The sequence below is a fragment of the Elephantulus edwardii genome, unplaced genomic scaffold, assembly GCF_000299155.1.
Source record: "Elephantulus edwardii isolate Elephantulus edwardi_28Jun2011 unplaced genomic scaffold, EleEdw1.0 scaffold00049, whole genome shotgun sequence".
Lineage (NCBI taxonomy): Eukaryota > Metazoa > Chordata > Mammalia > Macroscelidea > Macroscelididae > Elephantulus > Elephantulus edwardii.
In genome coordinates this window covers 8521072-8536661 of record NW_006399799.1, presented here as the reverse complement: position 1 = coordinate 8536661, position 15590 = coordinate 8521072, and the positions used below count along the sequence as shown (strand labels likewise).

General features: G+C 39.6%; 1 protein-coding gene across 1 annotated transcript in view; it reads left to right on the top strand.

Moving 5' to 3' along the window:
* MTF1 (metal-regulatory transcription factor 1) overlaps positions 1–15590 on the top strand; it is a 50294-nt gene that overhangs the window by 33481 nt on the left and 1223 nt on the right. Inside the window, exons 6-9 of the mRNA XM_006886470.1 lie at positions 1904–1981; positions 9574–9670; positions 11589–12172; positions 14824–14887. Of these exons, the coding sequence (XP_006886532.1) occupies positions 1904–1981; positions 9574–9670; positions 11589–12172; positions 14824–14887 (823 nt within the window). The remainder of the gene's footprint in view (positions 1–1903; positions 1982–9573; positions 9671–11588; positions 12173–14823; positions 14888–15590) is intronic.

Here is a 15590-nt window from a genome sequence, read left to right as displayed (position 1 = left end):
GATTAATGGTAACTCCCTTTCTCTACTAGCAGAGGCCAAAAATTTTAAAGTCACCTTTGATGACTTTTTCCCTCCTCATGTTCAGTCAATCAGCAGATTTTAGCAACTCTACCTCAAAACTGTATCTAGAATCTGATCACCTCTTCTGATTATTTTGTTCATGTCATTGTCATCTCTTGTCCAAATTGTTATAGTAACCTACTGAGTGGTCTTTCTAGCATCCCCCTGATAAACTATTCTGTGTGTATCAACTCAAGTGATCTTTCTAAACCCCAGAACAAATAATGGCTTTTATCTGCTTGTGATTCTTTAGGAGCTTCTTGCATCAATTAAACTTGAATTCTTAAGGCCCACCCACTCAGTCCAAGCCTCTGACCTAATCAATAGCCACACTACTGTCTTTTTTTTTTGCCCCTTAAACAAGGAAAGCCCAGTTTTACCCCTGGATCTTTGTGCTTTCCATATCCCCTGCTTTGAACACATTCCCTAGATATGCACTTGTCTCACTTCTTTTGTCTTTTGGTCTCTGCATAAACACTGCCTTAGCTGAAAATATCCCTTAACTAATGAAAGCAGCATTCCCTGTCTCCCCAACCCCCAGTAACACTTATCATTATCTCTCATAACATATATATTTTTTGTTGTTGTCTGTAGGATTAAAAAAAACACCTAACTCTATTAGAATGTAAGCTTCCTGGGGACAAACTTTGTTTTGTTCATTATCCCTGGACCCAGAATAGCATCTAATCCATAGTAGATGCTCAGTAAATATTTGTTGCTTGCATGCATGCATGAATACAGGAGTATCTGATCCCTGTGACTAAATAGGGTAATTACATAAAGTATATAAATTTCAACAGACTTAGTAGAATCTAGAGTTCAGAGTTAGTGGTATTTGAATAGCAAATTCTCGATACGGCTTGGATAGGATTCTTCATATCCCTATATTAGAGACTCAATAGTATGAGGGGAGGAAGATGGACTTGAATCAAAATCACTGAGTTTATCTTCCACTGACTGTATCCTTGGACTGTTCTCTGGCACTATCTTACCATCAATTTTCTCATATTTAAAATGAGATTATAAAATAGTGCTTCAAGGTTTATATAAATGAAACACTACCACCAGGGAGGAACATACTCCTTAGAATAACCAATTCTGTTAGGTCAAACGAGTAGCATTTGCACAAAGATAAAGCCCAAAAGGGGTAGGATAGAAAGATTAGTAGAAATGAGAATTACAGAGGAAAGAAAGAGTGCAAGTACATTATAATTAATTTTATAAAACAAAATGTGTGTGAATGTCTGAATGGAAAAGCAATTTACTTTTTAAACTTTCACTCAAATCACAATGAAAAACTAAGGCTTGGGGAAAGAAACTAAGACTTGTATGCCAAATGAGTCATGAGAAATAATTTTTAAAATAATAAGATCAGTTGTATAAATATTCTAGTCTTGAGATAATTGAAGAACCCTTAATTTATTAACCTCCTTAAGAAATATATATAAAAAGAAAGATAAACTAGCACTGATGGCATAGTATGTAACATATAGACTATAACCAAAATGTTGGTAGTTTGAGTCCACCAGTCCTCCATAGGAGAACGATACACGGTCTCTCCCATAAGATTTACAGCCTCAAAAACCCAACAGAGGGTTACCATGACTCAAAATCAGCTTCACAGCAGTGGGTTTTGTTTTTGTAAAAAAAGGAGAGATTCTTCTAAAAATAACAGGACTTTTAAAATTGAAATAGCTTACACAGCCCTTGGTTTGGATGGTATATGCCTCCACATATGTAGACATTTAGAATCTTAGAGAGTTTGTCTAAATGTCTTATTACATAATCTGCTATAAAATCCTGATTTCTATTCCCAAATTAAATTTTTTCCCCTCTTTTACAGGATACAAATCACTCACTTTGCCTAAGTGACTTGAGCCTTTTGTCCACAGATTCTGAATTGCGAGAAAATTCCAATACAGTAAGTACACTTCTAACATGTTGTTAGGTGCCGTCAAGTCTGCTACAACTCATACTGACCCTGTGAACAGCAGATCTGAATTTTGTCCTGTCCTATACCTTACTCACAATCTCTGTCGTGCTCAAGCCCATTGTGGTAGTCACCATATCATTCCATTTCATGGAGGGTCCTACTCTCTTTTGTCATACTTCAAGTTTCCTAGCATGATGCCTGTCTCCAAGGACTGTTTCCTCCTGAAAATATGCCCAAAGTAGATGACATGAAATTTCATCATCCTTCACTCTAAGGAGCACTCTGGCTGTACTTCCTTGTGTAACATAGGTGCTAAAAGTAAAGGTACAATAATTGAGTACTTCTTTGGTGAAAAGCCCAGTCTTTGGTGGCAAGCCAGTCTTTAAAGTCTTCCAGGCTTTGTTATGTTCTACTACTGACCTTTGAATTTTCTGATAAGAGTCTTATAGGAAAGGTTATGCTGTCTGATACCCTTTGACAGGGTTGTCATTTGATGACCTCCTGCATGCAAAAAGTTCTCTGTTCATTTACCTTGTAACTCATTGCTGTTGAGTCAGAACTCATAACTCATCCTCTGGTGGGTTTTCTGGAGGTTGTAAATTGTACAGGAAGAGACTCCTTTCTCCCGAGGATTCACTGGGAGATTCAAAATGCCAGAGATGCACCACCTTTGGATTAGTGCAACTTCCTATAGACGATGCCCCCACAGCTCCCTCTTTCTTCATTTGTTGATATTGTTGTTTTGTACTCTTGAGACAGAATCAATTCATAGTTGACCCTCTAGAAGTTTTTCAGAGGCAGTAAATCACATGGGAAGAGAAGTTGCCCATCTTTCTCTCTGCGAAGCAGTTGGTAGATTTAAACTGTGAGCCTTTAGGTTGGCAGTGCAGTATTTACCATTAAGCCACCAGAGTATTTAATAGAAATACTTTGATAGAAAGTATTTGAATTGAGACTGAATGACTCAGAAGTACTGTGAAAAAATGTTTCTTTCTTCATGTGTGGTCAGTGGAATCATCTATAGCATGTTTCCATAGTGTCCCCCCCCCCTCAAAAATTTTGATTCTTGGCCCTCTCCCCAACTCTGTGAATCAGTTTTACAGGGAATAGGACCTAAAATTAATTTATACTAAACACCCTAAGGCCTAGTTTCTCCTTTTGGTAATGGCAGACTTTCTTTTAGCAACTAGCTTTTCCACAGAAAACAACAGTAAAATGCTAGTCACAATGCAAAAAACACCCGAGTATGGCCAAAAGCACACAGAAACTGGGAATATCCCTTGCCATTGGGTAAATGTTCACGTTTTAGTACTTCACACATCACATCAGAAAAAGGCCCAATTGGAACTAAATGAGATTACTTAAACTCTTTAAAAGCTCAGCCTCTCTACTTGAATGACTAGAGAACAGAGTTAGGTAAACATAGCACCTGGAACATGAGGAGGGATAATAAAGAAAATAGCTTAGGGGTCTATTATTTAGACAGGGCAGTGACGTAGGATTGAGGAACTTCTGCAGCCCTGATACCACCAGGTACAGTACTCTCATATAAGGGATAAAACCTCTTCTACAACAGTGTCTACCAGCAAAAGAAAGGAGCATCAAGTATGTACCATATCCCTGGCACCAGTATTCCAAAATGATTGATAATCTCATTTTTTAGTCTTTTGAACTAAGACCAAATTTCAAGAAACAGTTAATTGTGATTTCTTAAAAATGTTGCAAATTATTAAAAATCAAACAATACATTTTAGGAGTTTCTGAGTTTTGCTTCATTCAGATGCTTTGTTAAAGGGAATCTAAGCTGCTGCTAGGAAATGGCTCACTGAGCATTTTGTGTACTGAGCCCCAGGATCCATCCTGGTCTGAGCCAGCCCTCAAGAGGAGTTTTCTCCTTGCTTTAGGCCCCAGTAGACTCACCGTCTATGCTTGTCTGCTTCTGAGAGCTGCGCCTGTTTACTTAGGTACCTGGGATTTTTGCCCTGAATTCTGGTACTGACTAAGGAAAAGAACTTTCAGCACTTTTTTAAAAAAAAAAAAAACAACCAAGAAAAGGCAGAACGCAAACTCAATATTTTATTGAGGTGAAATATACAGAAAGGTCTGCATATCATAGATGTGCAGATTTGTGCATTAACAGTTTTCTATACCTATGTAACCAGCATCCAGATTAAGGAACAGAGAATATTGCCAGCACCCTAGAAGATCTCCTTACCCCTGTGCAAACCACTGCTTCTCCCTGATCACTGCTATCCTGACTTCAGACAACATGAGATTAGTTTTGTCTGTTTGTGCTTTTTATAATTGGACTTATAAAAGATTGGAACCATACAAATGATTTGAGCTTAGCTTCTTAACATTTTGAGATGTTAATTAATATTCTTGCATATGGTTATAGATCATTCATTCTCTTTCTGAATTGTTCTGTGCCATTCCGTTGGAACCAACCCATAGCTGACCCTCCAGTGGCTTTTTAGAGGGAGTAAAGTGTAATGGAAGAGATTACCCAGCTTTCTCTAAGGAGCAGATGGTGGAATTGAACCACATACCTTTGGGTTGACAGCATAATTCCTTAACAATAAACATTCACTAGAAGTGAGCACTGGTGACCTAGCGGTAAGAAGCAGAGCTACAATCCCAAAGGCATGTGGTTCAAATCCACTGGCTGCTCCACAAGGGAAGGATGGCCTGTCTCTTCCCATGCAAATTACTGCTTCTGAAAACCTGCTGGAGGATCAGCTACGAGTCAGTTCCAACTTGATGGCACACAGAAACAAGCCACCAGAGCTGCCTTCTACTATGTGAATGTACCAGTTTGTCCTTTCTGCTGTTGTTGGGCATTTGGATATTTCCTGGTTTGAAGTTAATATGAATAATGTTGCTTTGGTTATTCTTGTTCATATTTTTTGGAGGACAGAGGCCCTTTTTTTGTTTTGGGTTTGGTTTTTTTGTTTGTTTGTTTGTTTGTTTCTATACCAGGAGACAAACCCAGGCTGCCTGGCCATTCCTTCTTTTCAAAAAAAAAGATCTTCTTTTGTTGAGAATATACACAGCAAAACGTTTACCAACTAACATTTTTATGTGCACAGCTCAGTGACAGCAATTACATTCTTAAAGTTGTGCAACCATTCTTACCTTTTTTTGACTTGTTCCTCCCCTGTTAACAATAACTCAGTGCCCCCATGGTAAGGAATTACCCTGCCAACCCAAAAGTATGCCATTTTAATCCACCAGCTGGTCCTCAGGACAAAGGTGGGCAGTCTCCTCCTCTGTAACTTACAGCCTCAGAAAACCTGCTGGAGGGTCAGCTGGGAGTTGGTTCCAACTCAGTGGCACAGCACAGCAATAACAACTGCTCTCTAAGTTTCCTGTTTTTTGAGTTGCTGTTGACAAAGTGACACCATTCTCAAAACACTATAATGATCAAAATAGACATTTTAACTAGGTAAGCTCTCTCATTGATATTGAATCAGAACTGACCCTCTAGTGGGTTTTTTAGAAGCTGTAAATCACAAAGGAAATTGCCCATTTACTGCCTTGGACCATCTGATGGATTTAAACCTCTTGCTGTTGTTGGTTCTGTACCTCAGTGCAACTCCTTGCCCACTAGGGCCACCAAAGCTCTTCTAACTAAAAAGCTAGTGTGTTATTTTAAAAACACGGGATATTTTTAGTGTGGTTTTAAATGTTGAGATATTTTAATCTCATTAAATACTTTGTTGTACATAAGCAACCTCAACAGGTACTCTTTTTGTTGTTATTGTAAATATATCTATGATTTAATTTTTTATGGTTTAAATGTTTTATAAGTGTTAAACTTACTGACAACAATTATAACATACAACTTATAGTATAAAACTATACTTAATGTGAGTTATTTTTTTTAATCTCTGATAAATGCCTTTCTTTCCTTTTCTCTTACCCTGTTAACCGTTAGTAAGCTGTAGTCATAATACCTGTATGTAAAAATGACATGACAGGAACATGTGACTTCCCCTCAGGAGGAAGGAGAATCAAGATCAGTCTGTTGCTGATGCCTGTGAGGCTGTCAGACATGCCTGCCTCTCCCAACCTTTTACAATTCCAACACCTCTCATTGTATTCTCTACTTCTCTGCTTCAATAATTCATAGAAACGAACACACATACCTCAAAGGCAATATTTATGGGGTTTATTTGGGAATATTAGGTTACAGTTCAGGATCATGATTTCTCAGGATACAGATCTTCCATCAGGGCAGTCTATTCTCAACTGAGTATGCTTGCAGGCCTTTCCCTGGTCCCCTTGGGGCAGGATTGCCTGTGCAATCAGTCAAGTGTTACAAAGCTCTTGAGCTCCACTGAGAGGTCACCTGAGGCACCTCGCTCTGCCAGCAAGCCTTCTGCCTTAATGTGCTCAGCTTTTGTTGCCATTTCTCTGCTGTTATTTTCACCATCTCTTACTCACTCTGATCTCCTCTTGCTGTCTACTGGATTTAGGACATTTCCAACAAGGGAATCCTAAATCCAAAGGACGTGTTCTACTTCTTTTCTCTTCTACTTAGTGATAGCCAGTTGTGCCCTCACTGCTGACTTCCCCCTCCTGTTACCTCTTATAAGAGAAAAGATGCGACTCAAGCACGGATGTGACTATGAGTAAGGATGGTGACTTCAGTCATATGTTATAGTAAGGTATTGACTAAATGATACTCACCTTACTCATTGTTGTGTAGTTGATAGTAATTCATAGTGATCCTACATTGGGTTTCCAAGGCTAAAAATCTTTATGGGAGACGACTTCTCATTTTTCTTCTCTGAAGCACTTGGTATATTTGAATTGCTAACTTTTGGGCAGCCAGAATGAACTAAGCCACTCGGGCTTCTTTGACTAAAGACACATCCATTCTAATCCTGACTCATTAAGATAATGGATAATTCGGGGTGGGGGGGGTGTTTGTGCGGGGAAAAGGGTGCAACAATGAATGAATGGAATTCCAAAATCTCTGTAGATGTTCATTGAAATGAAAAATAAACTAATTTAAAAAAAATATATATATAATGGATAGCTCACTTCCCAATAAAACCATGATTATAGGCATAAAGGCTAGAGTTTCCAACATACCATAAAATGAAGGTCATCTATCACAATCACATAGGGAAAGATAACTACATTATTACTTGATTACTAAGCTACTGAAAATTAGGGCCAAGTTGATGCAAACCTTAACCTTTACTTGTTCTGTACACTGCATTTGCATTAGTTGCAAACTATCTAATCCTTTTGGTAGGCCTCATTTATGAAGTCCCTCCTAATCATTGTAAGGGAGTCAGAAGACTAGCTAGAAAGATCATGCTAAATACTACACCACAATTTGCTTTTTCTTTTATCTTTGTCTTTTTGTAATGGATTTAATTCCCTCAGTGTAAAGTCTTTATGCTTAGTTCAAATTGTCCCATATATTAAGACTCTTCTGACTAATATTCCTGTGTGTGTGTGCCACATTTTTTATATCCATTCTTCTGTCTTGAACAGTTAAATTGTTTCCATCTTTCTGCTATTGTGAATTCTTGTCTGCCTTTGCAAGCATAATGTCCTTCTCCAAGGACTGGTCCCTCCTGACAACATGCCACAGTATGTGAGAATGAAGTGTCACTATGCTTGCCACCAAAGATCACACTGGCTGCACCCATTCCTTACTTGTTTGTTCTTTTGGCAGTCTTCTTCGGGATGTTCAGCAATCTTTTCCAACACCACAACTCAAAGGCGTCAGTTCTTCTGTCATCCTTTTTGTCAATTTTCAGATGCATAGCAAGTAATTGAAGAGATGATGGTTTGTATCAGGTGAACCTTTGTAATGTTAAGGGTTTATTGTTCAGAATATCTTCCCTCACCTATTGACTGACTGTGCTGTGTGGATATGCAGGAATATGTGATTAGGGTGTGTTAGCCTGTCCATGAGAGATGGGCCAGTCTCACCAGTCCACAAGGGGATTCACTAGTCTCGCCATTAAGTTGAGCGGGTCCAGCAGCAGAATTGGAGAAACTCACCTACAGCAAAGAAGAAGCAAGAGAATGTAATGCATCCTTCAGCACCAGAGATTCTGTGTCAGCTAGATTAAGGCTTATGAGAGCAACAGCCAAAGCAACCTCAGTAGAGGACCAGAGACTTGATGTGAGAAGGAGTGGACCTTCAGCCTGCTATGCCTGAACCAGAGCTAAGAGCCTTTGCCCAATTTTGTTGGACAATTGGGTGGGAGGAGCCATAATTGGCAATACTGAGAGCTTGGTAACACTGGTCTAAAAACCGAGGCTCAAGGCTAGGTACCTGACTGAGTGATTGCATTCTGCTGTTAACCTGAATTATAGCCCTTTTGTCTTCCCTAATATGGTTCTTTGTGTGTGCTATTGCATTGGATTTTAGACCTAGTAAAACAGTAAGATTGGTATTGGGATGAGTAGACAGATGTGCACTAGAGTGAGGACATGTGTGACCTTATGGGAAGTGGTTTTGTGTTGTTGATGTTGTTAAAGGTCAGATATGACTATCCCCATGCAGCCCCTGCTCTTTTTACTATCTTAGTCTTGAAACTGACATCTTTGCTCTTCAGCACTTTGAAGAGGTCTTTGACAGTACACTTCCCAACACAATGCATCTTTTAATTTGTCTAGTTAACATTGCTGTAGGAGTTTCTGTTTTCAAGTCTTTTGAGTATATGCCTAGAAATTACTAGTTCTGTTTTTGTAATGGTAGTTCTATGGTAGGGAGCTCAAGTATCCTAATGGTAAGAAGCTGCTCTGCAGTCCCGAGGACATGCCATCCAAACCCATCAGCTGTTCTGCTGGAGAAGGGTGGGGAATCTCCTGTGTGATTTACTACCTCTGAAAACCCACTGGACCATCAGCTGTGGGTTAGTTCTGACATGGAAGCACACAATAACAACTACAGTTCTATTTTTAGATTGGTGAGGTTTTTTTATTCCTGCATCAAATTATTTTTTCATTTGTTCTTGGTGCAATGGGAAAGATAGGTATCTGCACCTGAAATTACTCTAAATTGTGTCATTTTGGTTTTTTCTCAATTTTTAAATGTTATTATTATTTTTAATAATATACACAACAAAACAAACAGCAGGTCAGCAGTTTTTACATATGACATTTAGTTAATCTTTGCAATTTTTTTTTAATCTTCACATAAATATGCAGTCCCATTTTAAAAAAACAATGACTCCAGTATTCAGAATTTGGTCTTACAGAACAGAGGTTAACAGTTTCTCTCTGCCCCCTGAAAAATGAGATTCTAAATCCTTAGACACTGCATACTGTATGTGTGTATTACAACTCATCAACTGTGGTGTGTGGTACACATACAACTGTAGACAGTGCGTTTAAAAAGGCATATGCCCATCCTAGTAAAACCTAATTGACTAAATTGGATAGCTGGACTGTAAGTCCAACAGATTCTTTGTTTCTGAGATTTAAGAATATACATTACCTTGAAATAGGGTAAGATAGAAACAAGATCTATCAGGGTTTGCTGCTTTGCATACATCTCACATAGTGGAGAATTACTTTACATACATTTGTATGTCTTTCCGGTACAGGGCCAGGACCTCAGCACAATTTCACCAGCAATCATCTTTGAATCTATGTTCCAGAACTCAGATGATGCGGCAGTTCAGGAAGATCCTCAGCAGACAGGTTTGCTATTTATTTTTTTTTCATGAAGACAAAAATTTATTCTATGGAGTTCTAGGAACATGATGTTTTAATACAGCCATTTTAATTCCGTTGTTTTTGTTTCCCCATTGCTACCTTTTGTGGGCCAGTTCTAATTGCCTATTCTTAGAAATTTCTAAAGTGGCCAATTTTCTGAATCTGTATTTTTATTGTCCTCAATTTTTCCATCAAAAGCTAGCTTAACCTTCTCTTACATTTTTTTCTTTCTTTTTTTTTTGTTTCCTTTTTTAAAAAATTTATTATTAATTTCAATGAAAATTTACAGATACTTTGGATTTCCATTCATTCATTGTTGCACTTTTCTTCCCTGCCCACCCCTCTGCCCTAGTACACTACGCTCTTGGAAAAGTAAAAGAAAAAGTCTTTCGTTGTTTTACAAACCCTCCCCCAGGTCCACTCAATATGTAGCCTTCGCTCCGGACTCCTGTCATGACAAAAATACCTAATCACATATCCCTTTTAAACAGTTTTCTCCCTCATCTGTTTCAGTGCACTATACATTATTGAACCCGTCTTTCTCAGTCTCCCCCAACCCCAGGGTCAGTCCTGGTTTACAACAGTGGCACCATGCAGTATTTGTCCTTTTGTGACTGAGACACTTCACTCAGCATAATGTCCTCCAGGGTCACCCATTTTAAATAATATTGCATGAGTTCCTTGTTTTTCAATGCAGCACAGTATTTTATTGTGTGACTAACCACAGCTTCTTTATCCATTCGTTTGTTGATGGACACTTGGGTTGTTTCCAACTCCTCACTATTGTGAACAAAGCCGCGATAAACATGGGTGTGCATATATCTGCTTGGATGTCAGTTATGGTCTCTTTGGGGTATATTCCCAGTAGTGGAATTGCTGGGTCAAATGGTATCTCTATTTGCAACTTTTTGAGAAAGCGCCATATCGCTTTCCATAGTGGTTGCACCATTTTACACTCCCACCAACAGTGAATAAGGGTTCCAGTTTCTCCACAACCTCGCCAGCATTTGCTGCTTGCTGTTCTGTTAAATTTTGCTATTCTGATTGGGGTGAGATGATATCTCATAGTTGTTTTGATTTGCATGTCTCTTAGAGATAGGGATTTTGAACATTCTTTATGTGTTTGTTGGCCATCTGAATGTCTTCTTTGGTGAAGTGTCTGTTCATATCCTTTGCCCATTTTTCAGTTGGATTATTCACCTTTGTCTTGTTGTGGTGGAAGTCACTGTCTTTAATGTGCTTGTTAACTTTGAAAGAATGAGAGGCCCTGTAAGCTCTCCCCATTTCTGACTTGGTACCCAGTTGCTGAGCAGATATGTAAATCATTTTGAGTTTGAATGAAAATTTGCTTATGAAGCTTCTTTATGATGGTCAGAAAGTCAGTTCAACTGGTCATTCCTTACTCTACCCCACCCTATCCACCAAAAAAGGATATCTGTTTCCCAGGAAAGCTGTAGGACACAAGTTGGGGGTTTTTTTTTATGTATTTATTTATTTTTTTTTTTTTTATTTCATTATTTTTGTGTGTATCGTCAAATCAGATCTGACTGATACAGGAGGAGATTGTTCCTCCTTCTCCAGCAGAGCATCTGGTGGATTCGAACCGTGTACCTCTGAGATTGCAGTGCAGCTTCTTGCCACTAGGCCACCAGAGCTCGCCGTGGACACAAGTTTTTACGGTTAGAACTATACTGGGTTTTCACACGTAGACAATGGTGTTGATAAAGCTTAGTACTTGGACCACAGATGCCATTAAATTAAAAGCAGAAAGACAGCCTGTTGGAAGAGAAGTTGGCCCTAATGGAATTAAAATATCTTCTATGTGGCCCATAATAACTGTATTTTTATGACTTGTACAAGGCGTGGGATATGTATATATGCTTCTCTTTCTTTTTCTTGCCAGCTGCCTTGATTGAAAGTTTTAATGGTGATGCAGAGACAGTCAGTGATGTTCCACCATCCACAGGAAGTTCAGCGTCTTTATCTCTTCCACTTGTACTGCAGCCTGCCATCTCCGAGCCACCCCAACCTCTACTACCAGCCTCAGCACCATCTGCTCCTCCACCTGCTCCCTCCCTAGGAACTGGTTCCCAGCAAGCTGCATTTGGCAACCCCCCTGCTCTTTTACAACCTTCAGAAGTGCCTGTTCCCCACAGCACACAGTTTGCTGCTAATCATCAAGAATTTCTTCCACAGCCCCAGGCACCACAGCCCATAGTACCAGGACTTTCCATTGTTGCTGGGGCTTCTACATCAGCTTCAGCTGTGGCAGCACCTCCACCCCCACAAAGTACTACTGAGCCCCTGCCAGCCATGGTCCAGACTTTGCCTCTGGGTGCCAACTCTGTCCTAACTAATAATCCCACTATAACCATCACCCCGACTCCCAACACAGCTATCTTGCAGTCCAGCCTTGTGATGGGAGAACAGAACTTACAGTGGATATTAAATGGTGCCACCAGTTCACAACAGAACCAAGAACAAAATGTAAGTAATACATATAAATGTATTTGGTCTGGTGAAATCTGTTTACAAAGATGGCATCAGTAAGAACTTTTACTTCAAATGGAGTGATTATCATATCTGCCCCAAATCAGGTGCTTCTATTACTGATCATTTTCCCATTGTTGATTAGTGAGATCTAGAAGACGCTGTGGTCACTGCCTACACTAGGAGACAGAGAAACAATCATGTTTACATAGGTGTAGATAAATCAGTTCCAGAGGCCCAGTAATGCTACAGAGAAGCTGATTCTCTCCAAGTCAGAGTCAGGTTGATGGAGTGAAGAATGTGGTTCAGTCAGATGGAACCGGACTGGAGTGGCTATAATCTCTGTTCACAGCATGTACTGGAGAACCATTTTCTAAGAAAATGTTTCTAAGAAAGGGTTTAAAGTTCTTCAGCTAAATAAATTTGAGAGCCTTGGGTTTGCCAGACAACACACTGGAGACTCTAAGGGATATAGAAAGGTGAAAAACAATGATCTCTTCCTCATAAAGACATTTGAAGTAGAGAGACTAAAATGTCTGAAAAGAAGTTAAATATAAGGATAATGAAAAACTAACACTAGCTATTGTTTATTGAGCCCTTACTATGTGTCACACACCTTGCTAACTTAGCACATTTTAATGTATTATCACTTAATTCATAACAGTTGTAGCATGTAGGTGCCATTTTGTCTGTGGGGTTAAGAGGGTAAAATGACTAGCCCAAGATCACATAGCTCATTAGTAGCAAAGCTGGAGTTTGAAGCCTGTGCCCTTGACTTTGTGTTGCCGGAAGTGTGAGGAGTTGCTGTTTTGCCATTGAGTTATTTGACAAAAAGTTGAAACTGACCGATAGCTAACCCTTCAGTGGGTTTTCAGAAGCGAGGGAGGTGATTGCCCATCCTTCTCCCATGGATCAGCTGGTGCATTTGAATTGAGTGGCTTTGGGATTGCAGCGCAGTTTCTTACCACTGGGCCACCAGAAGTCCCAGAGGTATGAGTAGGGATTAAGTTAAGGGTAGGAAAAAGGGATGTTCTATATGAAATATGTGGGTAGATGTATGACAGTATCAAACAAACTAGAAAAGTAGTTTGGAGTAAAATAAGGAGAGACCTTGAGTTCCTAAAGTGGGATATCAGCTCTGGATACAATTTCAGGTAGCCATAGTCATTGGAAGGGCCTTTCTAGTGTTGTGACCCAGTCTGCCTCCCTGTCATCTTCGTCAGTCTTGTCTGTCTCTACCCTGGGGATCTGCGTGGAACAAATGTATTTCTCCTCTGTGTAATTAATTGTATTTAAATGTACTTTTCTTTGTCTACCATTATTTTCATCATTTTTTTAGTGTCATCTCCTATAATTTAGACAAAAGCTTTCATTTCCCTCCCAGAGCTATCTTACAGCACTTTTTTCCCTTACAGAGATAAAAGACAAAATACATTTAAGATAAAAGTTAAAGGAAGCAGAAACCCTTTAGCTAGTTTAATAGGAAATGATTTTGTAGGCATAATTTAGGATAGAAGAATTGATGCCTTTGAGCTGCGGTGCTGGAGAAGAGTATTGAGAATACCATGGACTGCTAGGAAAACAAACAGATTCATCCTGGAAAGGGTTAAACCAGGTGGCTCCTTGGAGTCAAGGATTCTGAGGCTCCGTCTAACATACTTTGGACATGTTGTGAGGAGAGACTGGTCCTTGGAGAAGGACATCATGCTTCGGAGGGTGGAGGGACAGCGCAGGAGGGGAAGGCCCTCTATGAGGTGGATTGATTCAGTGACTGGGATAATCGGGGTGGGAGTGTCAGAGACAATGAGATTGGGACAGGACAGAGCAGAGTTTAGGGCTGTTATACATAGGGTCACTATGAGTCCCAAGCGACTCGATGGCACATAACAACAACTTAGTAACAAGCAGCAAATGTTTATTAAACACTTGCTATGCGCCCAGTGCTCTGTGGGCATCATCTCATTTAATTCTTGCAGTTGTCTTTTGGGAAGTTCTTTGGTTTTCACCCCAATTTTTACAGATGGGAAAACTTAAAGCTCTAAGAAGTTTATATAACTTGCCTGACGTTAATAACTGATGAATGACAGAATTTGAACTTGAGTCCAGGTATGGCAGACTTCAGAGCCCATCTTTTATTTTAACATTTTTCCTGTGTAACTTAAAGCCTACTGTCTGTGGTCTTCTGCAATGAGGAGCAAGACACTGGCTGCTCTGGTTTTGAGAGGAAGCTCTTGCTTGTCTTAGCATGCACCTTTGTTCATAAGAAGAACTTTCCAGCCTCCATAGAAGTATTGGCTGGGTGAGGACTAGAGAACCTGAAGAGGGATAAGCAGCCCTGAACTTGCTTTGAGAAGACATCAGCTTGAGAAAAGCAACTTTGTAAGGACCTCTGGGCACACAGAACTTACTGAGATAGGCAACTAGGGAAGCAGCCAAGTTGTAGGGTAGCTGACTGCATTGTCAGCACTGAATGTCAAACAGTACAGTGACCTCATGTCAGAGTACAAACAAAACATCATTCAGTACAAAAATCCCTGGGCACTGAGGATTTTGTGTCATATTGGGTGACCATTAACAGCTGGGGAGGCTTTAGGTCGTTGAAAATCTGCTAAATTTGAGTGATCATAAATGTAATTTTTTTCCCTTAGCAGCAAGCACCTAAAGTTGAGAAGGTGTTTTTTACCACTGCAGTACCAGTAGCCAGTAGCACAGGTAAGCAACTTTGTATTAGCTTTAAAAGAAAACATACTCTCTGGTCCCTTGAGAGATTAATTAATTATTACTCCTCCTTAGTCTTAAAAACTTTAAAATCTTCGAGCAGCATCAGTTAACTTTTTTACATTATGTTGTTTATTGTTTGCTTATTGGAATTTTATAGTGTCACAGCTATTGGAAGTCAAACGATATCTGATATAAATATCCCGTTTAACATTCCTGAACTAGTGGTTCTTTTTCTTCCAGATAAAGCTTTTAGATGTAACCAGAAAACATAATAATGCTAAAGAGGGTAGTTGTTAATTCAGTGATTTCTTTTCTAATTATCTCACTGCCTGCAGAGTTCATTCAGACTCAGGCGACTGTCTCACCTATGCCTCGTGGAGTTATTGGTGGGTTCAAACTACTGACCTTTCAGTTAGCAGCCCAACACTTATCCTTGTCTGCCACCGGTATACTTGCAGTGATGAAGAAATAGCACCTAGTCAGAAACTGATATAGAGCAGAGAGGTATCTTCTTTCAAGCCCTTTACTTTACAGGTTCAGAAGCTGAGGCCTAGAAATAATAAATGACTCTCAGGGTCACAGAGAGAACTGTAGAAGAGTCAAACTCAGGTGCTCAGACCTCTGATCTCCCTTCGACTCTAGCTCTGGTGAAACATAATGGCTAACTCCACATACAACACGCATACAAACGAGA